This window comes from Pongo pygmaeus, chromosome 17 (assembly GCF_028885625.2).
Source record: "Pongo pygmaeus isolate AG05252 chromosome 17, NHGRI_mPonPyg2-v2.0_pri, whole genome shotgun sequence".
In the NCBI taxonomy this organism is placed as follows: domain Eukaryota; kingdom Metazoa; phylum Chordata; class Mammalia; order Primates; family Hominidae; genus Pongo; species Pongo pygmaeus.
The window spans coordinates 72,948,192-72,965,359 of NC_072390.2; the positions used below are offsets into that span (position 1 = coordinate 72,948,192).

General features: G+C 45.0%; 1 protein-coding gene across 12 annotated transcripts in view; it reads left to right on the plus strand.

Annotated features, from left to right (window-relative positions):
* Positions 1–1,390: 1,390 nt before the first annotated feature.
* The window catches only part of NEDD4L (NEDD4 like E3 ubiquitin protein ligase), a 364,635-nt gene continuing 348,857 nt past the window's right edge, over positions 1,391–17,168 (plus strand). For 2 of the 12 annotated variants that reach the window (XM_054460560.2, XM_054460562.2), the window contains exon 1: positions 1,391–1,884. In XM_054460560.2, coding sequence (XP_054316535.1) covers positions 1,837–1,884 — 48 coding nt within the window. In that variant the 5' untranslated portion in view covers positions 1,391–1,836. Of the gene's footprint in view, positions 1,885–2,874; positions 3,192–17,168 lie in introns of those variants that run through there. The other 10 variants (XM_063653749.1, XM_063653754.1, XM_063653751.1 and 7 more) reach the window with 6 other exon arrangements.

Below are 17,168 nucleotides of genomic sequence, written 5' to 3' on the forward strand. Positions count from 1 at the left end.
TTTGAAAGGGTTGAAAAACCTCAGTATTGAAAGAGTGGACAGAAATCTGACTTTTAAATAGTCCTCCATAAATAGTTCTCATTGGGGGTTTTGTGGCCTGTAAGTACTGTGGACCTGATGGCTCAAGACTTCTAGAGAAGGCTTCTGAGTAGGATGTTGACTCCATGGGGCTAAGTCGTCAAAGGAAACCCATTCTACGGCACAAGTTTTAAGCCAGTCATGCTGCGGGGAGGCAAAGGAGAGCTTAAGGTAGCATGAGTGGGCTCTTTTGAAAACGAACTAGCAGACCGAACAGCAGATATTTAGTTATGTAGCTGGCAACGAGGAATATGATTCTTTCAGGTCACGCGAGTTCTCTCTTAACTTCCTTGAATGAAAATCCTAAATGCATCCTGGTAATACCCAAGTAGGCACTTTGACGTTTCCTTTTCAAAGGCAAATGGAATGTTCTGCGTCTGTTTTCTTTTTGAACTCACAACTGCACTTAACATCTAAATTTAAGGAAAGGCTTCCGAAAAAGTCTACTGACGAATTTCTTTCACTTATTTAAAGTAGTCTCTTGCAGTCCTATAAATCGGAAGGATTAAATGAACTGCTTGCTAGAGAAACAGTAGCTGGGAGGTGGGAAGAATCCTACGGTGGCTAATAAGACGTCTCGATCATTTGCATATGCAAAGAATAACCTTAAGCTTGAGTTTGATATTTCACGTTGCGGCTCACAAATGAACTGCCTTTTATTCAAAGAACCATGCTGTCTGTTTTCGCATGGGTGGGTGTGTACTCGGGGCGGGCGCTATGTTGGTTTTGTTCCCTGCAAGGTTGACACAGGCAATGGCGACTTGCGGCCACACTGGGGCAGCCTCTCCTCGGCTGGCAGCCGGGCCGGGCGGCTCGCTCCCGGGAGCTGACAATGTAGCCAAGTCCTGCTCGCCGGGGCCGCAAAGAATTTAAAGGGGTCTAGAAACATCCATCTTTTCCCCTTTTCACAGTTAACAACGAGCTCAGGGCTCTTGGTAAAAAGACCACCGGGAGGAAGAAACGCTCAGGGCGTTTTTGTTATTGTTCGCAAAATCCTCTATCGCCCCCAAACGTCCAGCCCGCCCCCTCCCTAAAGCGGAGGGAACCCGGGAGAGGAGGGAGGGTCGGCGGCGCCAGCCAAGCGCGCCAGTACACGCCCCTGCGGGCCCACCCCGCGGCCGGGTGACCCCTGCCGCGCCGCGCTGGAGGCCGCGGGCCGGGGTAGGCGTGGGGCTGAACTCCACCACCCCCACAGCCCGCGGCCCGCTCCCCAGCCCGGCCTGTGATTGGCTTGGGGGGCGCGTGCGCCCGCCCCGGCGAGCGGGGACGGTCCCCTCGCGGCGCCGGTGGGAGGAGGCGGAGGAGGGGGCGGAGAGAGCGGGGGCCCGGACGGCGCTAGCGAGGAGGCTGGCGAGCTGGGTCCCCGGTAGTGCAGAGGAGGCTCGGAGAGGGGCGGAGAGGGGCGGCGAGCGGCGGGGTGGGAGGGAGGCGCGGGTCGCGGGGAGGGAAAGCCCGGCCGGGTCTGCGCCGCCGCCGCGCGCAGGGAGAGGCGCCGGGGCTGCCGCCCGGTGCTCGGCGCGCTCTCGGGAGCCGCCGGCCCGCTGGTCCCGCAGCCTTCCGGGAGGAAGCGGCGCCGGCAGCGGCCGGGGCGCGCTCTCGGGCAACCTCACCTGCCGGCGCCCGGCCGCTTCCCCGGCAGGGCGTGCGCAGGGTAGGGTGCGGGACCGGGAGGACCTGGAGGCAGAGGGGAGAACCGGCCGTCCGCGCCGCAGCACAGCCGCTGGGAGCGCCTCGGACCCCGCGCGGGGCGCCGGCTCCATGGCGACCGGGCTCGGGGAGCCGGTCTATGGACTTTCCGAAGACGAGGTGAGTGGCACCCCCTTCCTGCCCGGGACTCCCCGGGGAGTTCCTGTCCCGCGCCGGCAGGGGGAGGGGAAAGGGGCCGTCCCTGGGGTGCTCGTGCCCAGCGTCTGCAGGGGAGCCCCAAAGCGGGAGCGCCCCGGAGCGGGATCGAGGGGAGCTTGGGTCCTTCCGCACCCCCCACCCTCCTCAAGCCGAGCTCATTGTTTGTAAATAAAGCGGCGCGACGCCCTTGGAGCTGGGGGTTCACTCCGCAGCTCCTCGCTTTTGGGAGGAGAGGGAGGGGGCACGCGTGCCTGTCTTCCCTCTTCCTCTCCAAGCAGCGTCTCCCGGGGCTGTTGGGCAACTTTCCGCCTCTCGCCCCTGCAGCCCGGGAGTCCATGATGCATGTCACGTCTGGGTCGCGCGGCTGGAGACCCGGGACTGCGGAGAAGCCGGATCGTTTCCCCCTGGAACTTTCTCTCTCATGATTGTGTGGATCAGCAGGCGCTCAGAAGCCTGTGCGTGCTTATCCCGGCGGGAATGGGGGACACGCTGCGCGTGTCCCTCCCCTCGTTTTGCAAAGTCTACGGCCAGGATTGTGGATTTCCGAGCCTCGGTGGGGGAGGTGTTCAAGGCTGGTGGCAGGTGCTCCTGGAAACTTGGGGAGGAAGCTTGCAGCCCTGCCATTTTTTCCTCCCGAGGATTCAAAGCCCGGCACCTCCGGGGTGGGTGGGGAGAGGAAAGCTTAATTGATCTCTTTTATTAATAAAGCGAAAGAATAAGCCACGCCTCCCAGGCGGTCGGTTTCACTGGAAAGGGCTTTGTTTTTACCTTCTCTCTCTCTTCTGTGTCTCCCACTCCCCCCATTTGAAACAATCCTGCTAAATCACTGCCTAGTCCTCTCTCGACCAGCCACGCTCGGCTCTTATTGGTATGTTGCTCTGCCAAAAAGGGGGGTGGGACGCTTGTCGCGGGCGCGGCGTGACAGGCAGGCTGGATGGAGCAGGTAGAAGTGGTTTGCCATCTGGCCGGGTGCGCGCTCAGGTCTGGCTCCCCTTTCGAGAGGTGAATTTACAACCCAAGAAGCATTACTCAGCAGGGAGGTATTTCCTATCCTGGTTGTGCATTTCATGAAAAGTTGATGCCTGGAAATTCAGGCGTTCTCGATTTCTCTTTCTTCCCCTCCCTCCTTTCTTTTCAGAGGTTCCCTCTTTCTCTCGTGATGGGGGTGGGGTTGGAAGAAAGGCTATTATCTGAGACAGGCTCGCGTTATGGCTCCGCTTTCTGCAGCTCTCTTACCCTGGCATGGTGTGTGTGTGCCTGTGTGCTACGTAAGTGTGGAATGAAAGGTATTTTGGGGTGGGAAGGGTGTTTGGGGTATGAATTTTTTTCTTAGCGGTGCTAGGCAAAGCTTGATGTATTTATTTGATCAAAGAATGATCACAGTGCAAATAATATGTGATTTGTGTGTTTATTTTGCCCCGCTGTGCTTTTGTAAAATAATTTCCCGTTTTGTGTAACTACCTGGGGATAGGTGAAAGTAGCATTGTTTCATTGACCCAGGGGGATTCTCCTCTCCCTCCTAGCTTCTCTCTTTGAGGAGCTTTCCCTTGCATCCTCTACTTCTCCATTTAATTAGTGGCAGTAGAGGGCAGGCCCTGAGTTGCAGAGACACGGACATTCCTAAACAAAGGGGCTGCTTTGGTTGACGTATTGTGGGGGGTGGGGGGTGAGGACAGCTGCATTTCATTCTAGGTTCTTTTAAAAAATGTTTTAATAACATGATTGTTTGTAAAAGCTCCCCCGAAAAAACGATTTTAAGAGTGTTTTGGGAAGTGCAACTGGATAAATGAAACACGTTAATGTCACTGTTGTTTGTGCTTTATTTACATTGGCAGTGAGTGTCAGAATCTACCTAGAGCACATCTTGCCACTTTTGTCCACAGGAGTCACTACTAATCATCATAACTGGTGTCTAGTGTGAAAGTGAAGCTTGGAATGTAAACAGAGTCCGAGTGTGTGTTGGCATGTGACTGGATTCACTCCTGCATGTTGCTAGAAGGGAATTTGGGGCTGTATAGGAAATAGCAAGAGGTGATGAAGACACCTTTTATTATCTATTTATTGCCATGTCGCTGGTAGTATTTAGTTCCACACACATTGTATTTCACAAGATGAGTCTCATCCGTCTTGCTTTTTCAACTTTCTCCTACCAGTGAAAAAATAAGCCAGGGCAGTTTTGATGACTTCACATTTCATTGGTATTTGTTTTTCATGGGCAGTTTCATGCTGTCAGGTTGCCCTTCAGAGAATCAGGGAATGCCTCGTAGAATATTAACGACAAATTGTTGAATTTGCACAGCTTGTTTTGTCTCCCTGAATTAGTATGTGTAAGAAAAACCAATGGAAGATTTTAGCAGGCTCTGAAAGTAGAATGCCCGCTGAAGCAAACGGCAGGGTTGTTCTTCCAAGGCGTATTAAATATGGGTACACTTCAGTTTGCAGACTTGGTGTGCTGCAGAATATCACATATGAAGATATTTTGACCGCTATTTAGAAGAGTGACCTCATAAACCTTTTAGCAAAGTAGACACACATACCTACCACATTTCTTAAAAGTAGATTTGTATTTTGATTTGAGATTGATGAAAAGCATGGTATGTTTGGAGTGCACTTAGTTATGTCCCATCTCATAAAGACTGTTGAGCTCTCTGCACTGCTGATGATGAAGCTTTGCATGAACCCAGAAAACGGGGATGCCAAAGCAGAGGGCTTAGGTGCTGTTCCTTGCATCATCAGCAGAGGTCTGTCCACTTTGTAGAAGGTAAGGGGTTGAGATGTGGGCTTTGCTTGTGTGAATGTATGTGCTATTTAATTTTTGCTGTGTGTTTCAGGCGGAGGTTTCTCTGGTGAGTTATAATTCGTATTTACCCTGATTTAAATCATGTCACTTTAGGTAGCCAGATTCAAAACCATCAGATGAAGGACTTTTGGTGTTAGAGGGATTAGCATTTAACAAAACTGATTCATGGCCCAAGATCAGATTTGGTTTGGAATCAGAACACTTTGGACTAGTTTCTGCATCTGGCTTGAGTCCTTGTGGATTTTATTTATTTATTTATTTATTTTTGGCAATCTGTAGTGCATTTTGGCATAGTTTACTTATGAATGTTACCGCTAACTTTCTGAAGTCTTTTATTCCATTTTAGAAAGGTATCATTTATTGAAAAGATTTTTCTACTGAACAAAATACTGGGATTGAATGGCAGCTTTTTATCACATTAGATATGACATTAAGTAATTTTGTTAGTAGTTAAAATGAAGCAAATGGCATAGAAATGAGGGCCAGGCTGACATAGGATAAATGGCACCTTCTCTCCTTATCCTGTACAAACATGGATAGTTGGCTACTTTTGAATGCCTCTTCTATACCAATGGTAAAAATCCGGCTTAATTGGGGCCACATTCTAGCCTAGTCCACAATCAGTGGCTTGCATTATGTCCTTTGAGATGTGGCAGATCTGCTTATAGGTGCCGGTCACCACAGCTCCCTGCTGGCTTGGGGGTCTTTCTACTCATTTGCATATAATTATCTACTTCTTAATCAACCATTAAGGTTAACTTTTGGCATGGATCCTGTATGTTTTTCACTTTAAGATGCTGTCACTTTTAAGATGCGCCATGAGAGCAAAGTGCTCAGCCTTGTGCACATACTATGTCATTTAATTCTCATGAGAACTGTGTGAGGTAGGCTGTGATTTACAGATGAGGAATGAAAGCTCAAAGAGGTTACGTGACCTGCATAAGGACACAAAACAAGTTAAGTTATGGAGCCAGGTATTTTGAATAGAAAGGCCTAGTTTTTAACATGCTGAATAATCTTCCCTTTCTGACAAATGCCTTGAAAGGTCTTAATATCTAGATTATTTAAGATAGTGTAAGAGAAATAAACACCACTGGTTGCAAACTGATGGCTGCTGGGCCAGATTTGACCAGGAACCCTGCTTAATGTGGTCTCTAGAGTGTTTTAAAGCTTGGAAATTTCATGAAAATGGTAAAAATCTGGCTTAATTGGGGCCACATTCTAATCTAGTTACAGTCAGTGGCTGGCATTATGTCTTTTGAGATGTGGCAGCTAGTTGTGCTATGGTTGCAGTCACCACTACTTTGTTGTCTTAGGGGTCTTTCTACTCGTTTACATGTAATTATCCACTTCATAACAAACCTTTAAGGTTAACCTTTGGCGTGGATACCATATTTCTTTCACTTTAAGATGCTGTCACTTTTAAGATTTGCCATTATTTCATGTACGAGGAAGAAAAAATTGCTGTCAAGTTATGACATACTGTCCATCTTATGAAGCATCCTTATTTCAGAGAAGTTGAAATATGAGAACAAGGATGTTTTAGAATTGATGAATTACAGTGACTAGAAACCTGGGAAAACTCCATGCCATCAATTTCAATATCCCCAATCATTCAGTACTTTTAAGTCAACGAGTAGTCAGATTTCTGCTTTTCTGTGTTTGAGAAAAGTGCTAGGAAAAGAGAAGTGCTCTTAAATAGGTATTAGCAAAGAAGGAACTGGGGGCCTAGATGATAACCAACTGGATAGCCATCTGTAAGTGATTAAGAATAGTTGTTAGTTTTAAAAAAGTGGCTTGTGTGTATTTTCAAGAGATTACTTGGGAAACCCTATGTGCCATCTTTGCAGCTGTGCAAAATGGTGAGGACAAGATTGCTTTCAAAAATTGTGGTTTAGATTTTGCTTGGATCTCAAGGTGAATGCTGACAGGCCGTTTTCTGAAGAGAGGGAAGGCTTGCCCAGTCATGCCAAGTCCAGGTGCCTGTGTCAGGCCTAGATGCTGGATGGTAGACTGCATACCCAGGACATATAGGTAATGTTTGAGAAACAAATGTTAAAAGGAGCTAGTTTTCATGGTGACATTTAAAATCAGTTTTTAGAATTCATGAATATAACGTGTTGTTTTAAAATTTGATTATAGGGACCGGGTGCAGTGATCACTCCTGTAATCCTAGCATTTTGGGAGGCTGAGGCAGGTGAATCACTTGAGTTCAGGAGTTTGAGGCCAGGCTGGGCAACATGGTGAAACCCCGTCTCTACAAAAAATAGAAAAGTTAGCCAAACATGGCGGCACGTGCCTGTAGTCCCAGCTACTTGGGAGGCTGAGGTGGAAGGATCACTTAAACCCGGAGGCAGAGGTTGCAGTGAGCCAAGATCATGCCACTGCACTCTAGCCTGGGCGACAGAGTGAGACCCTGTCTCCAAAAAAAAAAAAAAAAAAAAAAAAAAGACTAATGAAAAGAATTTATTTTCTGCAAGGATGTAGTGTCTGTGGAATTTGTAGACATTGACATTTTAATTTTCATTATATTTAGTTTTATTAAATCAGAATGTTATGATTGTTTATTTCATTATTGAACATCAGTTTCCTTAATTTAAGGAATAAAAATAATTTTGCTCAGGCCAGACATAGTGTCTCACATCTGTAATCCCAGCACGTTGGAGGCCAAGACTGGTGGATTACTTGAGGTCAGGAGTTTGAGACCAGCCTGGCCAACATGGTGAAACCCTGTCTCTACAAAAAAAAAAAAAAAAAAAAAAAATAATTAATTAATTAATTAAAAAAAGAAAAAAAAATTAGCTGAGTGTGGTGGTGGACACCTGTAATCCCAGCTACTCTGGAGGCTGAGGCAGAATAGCTTGAACCCTGGAGGCAGAGATTGCAGTGAGCCGAGATCGCACCACTGCACTCCAGACTGGATGACAGAGTGAGACACTGTCACAATAATAACAGGCTGGGGCAGTGGCTCATGCCTGTAATCCCAGCACTTTGGGAGGCTGAGGCTGGAGGATCACCTGAGGTCAGGAGTTTGAGACCAGCCTGGCCAACATGGTGAAACTCTGTCTTTACTAAAAATACAAAAATTAGCTGGGCTTGGTGGCAGGCAACTGTAATCCCAGTTACTTGGGAGGCTGAGGCAGGAGAATTGCTTGAACCTGGGAGGCAGAGGTTGCAGTGAGACAAGTTTGGGCCATTGCAGTCCAGCCTGGGCAACAAGAGCAAAACTAAAAATAAAAAATAAAAAAAGAATAGTAATAGTTTTGCTCAAAGGGTGAGGACAGTGACAAATGGTGATCCTCAGATGACTGTAGTTTCTTTACCATTACAGAATGCAATTCAAATGAAAACCATTGCATGGTACTCAGGCGTTTCTTCAATGCAGTGTGTGCCCACATCACCAGGAAGCTTACTTGGGAAAGTTTGTTTTGGGATTCTGGAGTACCCCAAGAAAAATGAATAATCTTGGGGGGCCGAGGTGGACAGATTGCTTGAGCCCAGGAGTTTGAGACCAGCCTGGGCAACGTGGTGAAACCCCACCTCTACAAAAAATACAAAAACTTAGCTGCGTGTGGTGGCACGCACCTGTGGTCCCGGCTGCTGGGGAGGCTGAGGTGGGAGGATGGCTTGAGCCTAGGAGGTTGAGGCTGCAGTGAGCCATGATCATGCCACTGCACTCCAGCCTGGGTGACAGAGCAAGACACTGTCTCAGAAAACAAAGGCAAACAAATAAAGATCACCCCAAAGAAGAACTCCCAACATATTAAGTCATTACCCTTCAAATGGATGAATTGTGTTGTGTATGAATTACATCTGAATAAAACTGTTTAAAAATATTAAGAACGATTGAGTGTGACATTATTGCAGCAGTACATTGGAGTTTCTGCTAAATTACTTTTGCATTCATTTCAAAAGGAAGCAACTATGCCCATTGCTAATTTAATAACCTGTTTGCTTGTGCAGTGTTTAAAATGGCATCATGAAAACATGGCAATGTGTGATAGATTAAGAGCCAATTAAATTTTTTATTTTGAGTTACAAGATCTGTATTAAACAGATTTTATTGTTGCCCTTGAATTTCCAGTCTTAGATGAGTAGCAGCCGTGAAAAAAAGAGATCCTAACTTAAGAGTGTTCAAGCTTTTTGATGTTGCAGGTATTTGAATAAGTGGGTCTGTCTTACTGAAATATTTGTTAACTAGCAATAAAGCAAACTATATGTTGATCTTTTGGTAGTCCATGCTAAGGAGGATTAGAATAATATATAAATAATATAATGGTAATAAGTATTAGGGCAGGAGGATTAAAGAAGGGTAGGAGAAGTGTGACAAAATGTTACTTTCTGTTTTTACATTGTTTCTCTTCCAGGTCACAAATGTATTTCAAATGTATTTCATTTTCAGACTATAGGTGGCAATGTTTGTGCTGTTCACTGTTTAATGTTACTGTTGGCTTGGGTGTTGCTTGTTGCTGGAATATGGAAATGAGAGCATAATTTAGAGTTGAGAATAAAAAAAAAAACTAGATTGAGAAAACTAGAAACTAGATTTAGATTTAGTAGAGACTTTCTAAATAGTCCTAGTTCTGCTGTGTAGACCCTTCTGTAACTTTCTGTTACTGACTCTGAGAAGGAGCTGATAATTATCACAACTACTGGTGTTTGATTAGTAGAGACATTCTTGATCCCTGATGCAAGACTGTGGCTGAAGTTTTAGCAGGGCGTTTGGTGGTTGGCAGTGTGAAGATCTGGGCCTCTTGTTTCATGAATAATAGAATCTCACTGTGGTTGTAATATTTTGTTTTGAACCCGAGTGCTGATTATTGTAATGCCTTTAGGTGAGAAAAGCCTTATTATATAAGTGTATCTGGGATAACTAGCTAAAATTTGACACTCCAGTCAACTTTTTGTCCCTGACTTAAGTCCTGCATTGATTCAAAATGCACCAAGTTAAATGGCAAGGCTCTCAGATTCCCTTGCTGTCATCAAATTCAGTGTTTGGTGACTTCTTGGCAGGCAGACATCTACCAAGAGATTTTGTATTCTTTTTATACCTCCTATTCACTGAAAGAAAAGGGCCATTCAAAAGTGAGTTTTTCTTTTTTTTTTTTTAAGTTTAAAAAGCTGTGATGTGGCTGCCCATGGTGTCTCATGCCTATAATCCTAGCACTTTGGGAGGCCAAGGCAGGCAGATCACTTCAGGCCAGGAGTTCAAGACCAGCCTGACCAACATGGCAAAACCCTGTTTCTACTAAAAATACAAAAATTAGCTGGGCGTCATGGCATGCCCCTGTAATCCCAGCTACTTGGGAGCCTGAAGCAGGAGAATCACTTGAACCTGGGAGATGGAGGTTGTGGTGAGCCGAGATTGCACCTCTGCACTCCAGCCTGGGTGACAGAGTGAGACTCTGTCTCAAAAAAAAGCTGTGATGTGAAATCTGTCCTGTGAAGGTGGAACTTGGAAGGGCTTGTAAGGATGGTGGTCCCATGAAGAGAATGAACAAACCGAGGGAACTGTCCTCTTGCTGGTTTGGGTGATGTCCCATCACCTGTCACTTTGTTTGGGCTGCAGTGGACCAATGGTTTCCCAGGCACACTGAAGTGACATGTAGATGGATTGCTTGAGTGGCTCCGGCGTGTTTCCACCTCCTGTCTACCAGGCAGAGACTGTGTTCCCTGTTTTGAGGGGACCCAGAGGTGCAGTGACAAGGGCCTGATTTGTATCTCCACCCCCTGGTCTTGCCTGTGTTAACAATTTTTTTTTTCTTTCCAGATGGAGTCTCACTCTGTCACCCAGGCTGGAGTGCAGTGGTGTGATCTCAGCTCACTGCAAGCTCTGCCTCCCGGGTTCACGCCATTCACCTGCCTCAGCCTCCCAAGTAGCTGGGACTATAGGTGCCCACCACCGTGCCTGGCTAATTTTTTTGTATTTTTAGTAGAGACGGGGTTTCACCATGTTAGGCAGGATGGTCTCGAACTCCTGACCTTGTGATCTTCCCGCCTCAGCCTCCCAAAGTGCTGGGATTACAGGCGTGAGCCACCATGCCCAGCCAACAATTTTTACATTCTAATTAATTTCCAGTTTCCAACCTGACTCAAGGCTTAGCTCTTGGTCTCCTTGGGTGCAATTTTGGATCATGTCTTATAATGTGTATTTAAAAGCGTGTTGTAAAGCTGGAATTCCCATTGTGTGTAAATGCTGAGATTGTTGTAATAGTGAGAAGTGCACTTGGGAACCATGGCCAACACTTCCCTAGCTGACCGGAGGTTGCACTGAGTTGCCCCCGTTGAACATCTGTTATGAATGAATGTTGGAAAATGCAAAGCCAATCTTTTTTTTTTTTTTACCTGACCTATGTGATGTTAAGTTTTAGTTTTATGTTTTGGCAAGTGAGTGTTGGATGTCACTAATGTGAGGAGGCCGGTGAGGGCAGACTTTGGGTCAGAGGTAATGTAGGAGATGAAGACCCTTTCTATTAATTTTTCTTGTTTAATTGAAGATGTTCGTGTTGAATGGGTTTTATTTACATGTGTAAGTTCTTTTTTTCTTAATGCTGGAAGTTACTTTGGTTTTTCAGAAAATGCAAGTAACCCTAAACTATTTAGAGAATTACTTTGCTTAGTAAGCACTCAGTACTATTTAGTAATGGGGAAAAAATGTGTTTGTGTCCCACAGTGTGACAGGCTCCACAGACTTACTTATGAATCTCCTAACTACCCTGAGAACCTGAAGAATGGGACTTTGTGGAGAGTCTTCTGCTTTCTTTGCTAGTCTCTATTTTTCCTTCTCAGTTATTAAGTGAGTTGTCTTTGGGTGTCCTCATCATGCTGACTTCATCTTGCCCAGTTTGTTTTGGGTAGAGGAAGGAGTGCAAGGTTAAAAGAAAAAGCAAAGCCTGTACAACATGGTGAGACCCCATGCCTGTGGTCCCAGCTACTTGAGAGGCCCAGGTGGAAAGATCATTTGAGCACCGGAGTTCAGGGCTGCGGTGAGTAATGATCACCGCACTCCAGTCTGGGCAACAGAATGAGACCTCATTTCAAAAGAAAAAGAAAAAGCAAGACTGAATCAGTTCACTTCGTATTATCCTTCTTGCTCTCATTCCTTTTGTGCTTCATGCATTGTGTGTGACAATTGGATGCAGCCGTAATTATTGTCAGTAACTTGGTTTTTAAGCTTCATACTGTATTTCCTCCTCACTTGTTAACACTAGAAGATAAATGAACTTGGCTCTTGGATTGAACTACATCTACAAGGAGCTGAACTTCCCATGTTGACTTTGAATTCTAGAGTATGCTTATGCTGATTCTTGAGAAATTGGTATGTGCTGTGCCTTTGGAATTGATACCTTAATTTTCAGTGAATATTATTGGTATTATTATTAAAGAGAACACTTTAAGCCAGGAGTAAGAGCTTTTCCTCTTTTTGAGAAGTGAGGTATAGAAGAGTATACTGCAGCTGTGGGAGTGATGGGTGGGGTGGGGCAGTGTTGAAGAATATTTAATACCATGAAGATGTCCCCAGTATAATATTAAATAGAAAAAGTAGGTTATAAGACATTGGATCCAGTAGAATCCTATTGTGGGTAAAAGTGTTTATATGTAGAGAAAATGACTAGGGGCTGGGCACAGTGGCTCACGCCTGTAATCTGAACCACTTTGGGAGATAGAGGTGGGAGGATCACTTGAACCCAGGAGTTCAAGACCAGCCTGGGCAACATAGTGAGACTCTGTCTCTATAAAACAAGAAAAAAGAAAAACTGACTAGGGATATATTCCAGCATGTTAGTGGAGGTTATCTTTGAGCAAAGGGGATTATAGGTAATTTTTTATTGTCTTGTGTTTTGCTTACATGTATTTTCTATATTTCTACAATAAACTTTTTTTTTCTTAATATAAAAGTAAGTTTAAAAGTGAGTTTAAAAATCCCTGAAAGGCATGTACTTCAAGCTTCAAGTGAAAGTTATAGTACTTGTTCAGCACAAATACTGATACAGTGTTTGTTCAGTGGAACACTTATTTAGGGTCTGCCTTGTGTTTTGTATCCAAGGAATTACAAGGTCATTTTCATGTTGGGAGCTCACCACTACGTTGGGAGTTGGAGAGATACAGCAAGGATTATTTTAAGGAAAAAATGACTGGTAAATTGTATTTTTTTTTCCTCACTTGCAGTTTGCAAAATAGGTGTTTCATTTCTCTCCACTGTGGACACTTGAAGTTTGAATTTCCATCCTTCTGTGCACTCCAGTTGCGTGAAAGTAATGTACATTGCTAGTTGTGTTTTGGGTTCTCTGAAATTTTTTGTGTGTGCTATGGAAATTGTCTCTTGTGATCAGACTCAAAGCCATTTCTCCTTATTTTTGTTTCCTTAGGGTTTGAGTTAGAGACCTTTTCATTACCCTATAAGATGTTGAAGAGTTTTAGATTTCAAAGTGATAGCTATGCATAGCTGTACTCACTTGTGAGCCGTCAGCTCTTCATTGTTTCTTTCTTTTTTTTTTTTTTTTTTTTTTTTTTTTACATTTTTTTTTTCTTTTATTATTATTATTATTATTATTATACTTTAGGTTTTATGGTACATGTGCACAATGTGCAGGTAAGTTACATATGTATACATGTGCCATGCTGGTACGCTGCACCCACCAACTCGTCATCTAGCATTAGGTATATCTCCCAATGCTATCCCTCCCCCCTCCCCCCACCCCACAACAGTCCCCAGAGTGTGATGTTCCCCTTCCTGTGTCCATGTGTTCTCATTGTTCAATTCCCACCTATGAGTGAGAATATGCGGTGTTTGGTTTTTTGTTCTTGCGATAGTTTACTGAGAATGATGATTTCCAATTTCATCCATGTCCCTACAAAGGACGTGAACTCATCATTTTTTATGGCTGCATAGTATTCCATGGTGTATATGTGCCACATTTTCTTAATCCAGTCTATCATTGTTGGACATTTGGGTTGGTTCCAAGTCTTTGCTATTGTGAATAATGCCGCAATAAACATACGTGTGCATGTGTCTTTATAGCAGCATGATTTATAGTCCTTTGGGTATATACCCAGTAATGGGATGGCTGGGTCGAATGGAATTTCTAGTTCTAGATCCCTGAGGAATCGCCACACTGACTTCCACAATGGTTGAACTAGTTTACAGTCCCACCAACAGTGTAAAAGTGTTCCTATTTCTCCACATCCTCTCCAGCACCTGTTGTTTCCTGACTTTTTAATGATTGCCATTCTAACTGGTGTGAGATGGTATCTCATTGTGGTTTTGATTTGCATTTCTCTGATAGCCAGTGATGGTGAGCATTTTTTCATGTGTTTTTTGGCTGCATCAATGTCTTCTTTTGAGAAGTGTCTGTTCATGTCCTTTGCCCACTTTTTGATGGGGTTGTTTGTTTTTTTCTTGTAAATTTGTTGGAGTTCATTGTAGATTCTGGATATTAGCCCTTTGTCAGATGAGTAGGTTGCGAAAATTTTCTCCCATTTTGTAGGTTGCCTGTTCACTCTGATGGTAGTTTCTTTTGCTGTGCAGAAGCTCTTGAGTTTAATTAGATCCCATTTGTCAATTTTGGCTTTTGTTGCCATTGCTTTTGGTGTTTTAGACATGAAGTCCTTGCCCATGCCTATGTCCTGAATGGTAATGCCTAGGTTTTCTTCTAGGGTTTTTATGGTTTTAGGTCTAACATTTAAGTCTTCAACTGACTTGTAATATCCAGCCACCGTTGGGTGTGACCTAGAGTATATCTCTTCCCAAACAGAAGGGTGGAGTTGACAAACACCGTGTTACTTTTAATCAGAGACTTGTCCTTGTCCCCCTTCCCCCAGCCTTTTAATAATTCTGAATTCATGTTGCAGTTGATATGTGTTTAAAGTGTTGGTAGGTTTCTTGTACTCACACCATCCTCCTCCACTCCCCTCACCCCCAAAAAGTGACAGCTGACAGTTGATGGCGTCTTAGAATTGTGAGGCTTGAGTTGGTCCGTCTCAATTAGTGTTTTATGGTGGCCCATAAATTGTGAAAGATAATTGATGGTTGTCATGGGAACTAGTTGTGTTTTTCAGCTATGATGTCTCAATTAGGAAATGTTCACCTAGACAGTAAGGAAATGGGCCAGCTCAGGGATGTCTTCAGGAACCAGGTTCATTGTTTTTTCTGCTTTCCCTTCTGCAGCCTGGCTCTTTCCAGGGCTTCTTGGTCCTAGGCTGGCTGTCACTGACAGAGCTATGCCTTTTTTTATTTTTTTTACTTTTTTTCAAGACAGTCTCGCTCTGTCGCCCAAGCAAGAGTGCAGTGACACCATCTTGGTTCACTGCAACCTCTGCCTCCTGGATTTAAGCGATTCTCCTGCCCCAGCCTCCCGAGTAGCTGGGACTACAGGCATGTACCACCACACCCAGCTAATTTTTTTATTTTTAATGGAGATGGGGTCTCACCATGTTGGCCAGGCTGGTCTTGAGCTCCTGACCTCAAGTGATCTACCTGCCTCTGCCTCCCAAAGTGCTGGGACTACAGGTGTGAGCCACTGTGCCCAGCCATAGCTACACCCTCTTTTTTTTTTTTTTTTTAAAACTATGTACTTGTAAAGGAAAGAGAATAGCCTCCTCTGCCTTAAATCTTCCCTGTGTCTCAGGGCCTACAGAGGCTGAGGTCTGTTCATCCTGCAACCAGTCACCATGGCAAGGAGGAGATTGAATTACCTTTTTTTCCTTACCTCTTGCGGTGGGGGTAAAGTCAGGTATGGCGACCCTGCATTCCACACCTTGGATAATCCGTCCATCTTCAGAAATGCCCCTGGCTTCGTGAAACGCACATGCTTCCTTTCTCCAGTGAGGCAACCCGAATATGCATCTAAATATTGCAAGGATCTCTGGGTAATATTACACCTGAAAGGAGGTTTTTTTTTTTTTTTTTTAATTATCTGGTGATTTATCACTAAATAGGCTATGTCTCTCAAAACATTGAACCTACAATGGGCCAGAAAGAACAGGATGACTACAATGAAACTTCTATTTGGAGAAAGGGAAAATAAGACACTCACAGGGGGGTAGCTGGCTGAACAGGAACAGCTGGGAGCATTTGCTTTGGTCAGCCGGTCTGGCAGCTTGCCTCTGCTGAAGTCCGTCCAGGGTGAGACTCTCCCTTGGTCATTGTCCTCTGTAGCTGCACCTGGATGGGGTAGGCACTGGCAAAGCTCCTTTTCTTGGGTGCTACTTGGCATTAGTCTGGGGCTTCAGGATTGGTTGTCTTGGGGTTGAATAGCCACAGGCTTGTTCCAGCCTTACTGAGAATGTCTTTGGCAAAACTGCTCCCAGGAAAACTCAGGCTCTGAGCTTTGTGTCTAGTCAATTCCATGGGCTGGTAATGGCAGCTGGTGATCTTACCTAGGTGAGGTCTCTGGTTCTGGGAATTCCTGGGTCTTAACAGTAAGTCCCACAGCCCTGCTAATCCCCACCACATCTGCCTTGAGGCAATTTAAAAATAGCCTAGAATGAAGAGGCGTACAGTTTGGGTCTAACAGACGACAGGGGCAGTTTAACCCACTCTGCTTTTGCTCTCTGGTGTATCAAGAATGAGCAAATTCCCCACACTGGGATTGTGGACTCTGAGTACCCACTTCCCTTCACTCAGCCATTCCAATTTCTTAAAGCAATTTTTTAAAAATGGTGGTAAGGCCGGCCATGGTGGCTGACGCCTGTAATCCCAGCACTTTGGGAGTCCGAGGCAGGTGGATCACGAGGTCAGGAGGTGGAGACGATCCTGGCCAACATGGTGAAACCCCGTCTCTACTAAAAATACAAAAATTAGCTGGGTGTGGTGGCACGTGCCTGTAATCCCAGCTACTCGGGAGGCTAAGGCAGGAGAATCACTTGAACCTGAGAGGCGGAGATTGCAGTGAGCCAAGATTGCGCCACTGCACTCCAGCCTGGCGACAGAGCAAGACTCCATCTCAAAAAGGCGGTAAAATACACATGACAAAATTGACTCTCTTAGCCACATTAAAGTGTATGGTTTGGTGGCATTATTACATGCATGCACACTGTTGGGCAGCCATAACCCCCGTCTAGCCATGGAACTCTTTCATCCTGCAAAACTGGAAATGTCGTACTCGTGAACCAGTACCTCCCCATTCCCAGCCATTCCAGTTTCTTGTAGCACATCCTCTCTTTGATACAAAATCTTTGATAGGGTTTTGATTGCACGCAACAGCAGTTGAATCTGATGAATTCAACAGAGAAGGAATTAACTGAAGGAATTTGGGATAGCACTGGAGTACTTGTCACACTGGAGTGACAGGCCTGGACAGGGGTCAAGGACCAATGAAGCCTGGGCATCCAGAATCACAGCTGTTAGTGTGTTTTATTATTTTTATTTAAGAGTCAGCTCAGAGGTCACTGTTCAAAGCTGGGCACTCTGTGTCTCCAACTATCCCTCTTCACATCCCAGACT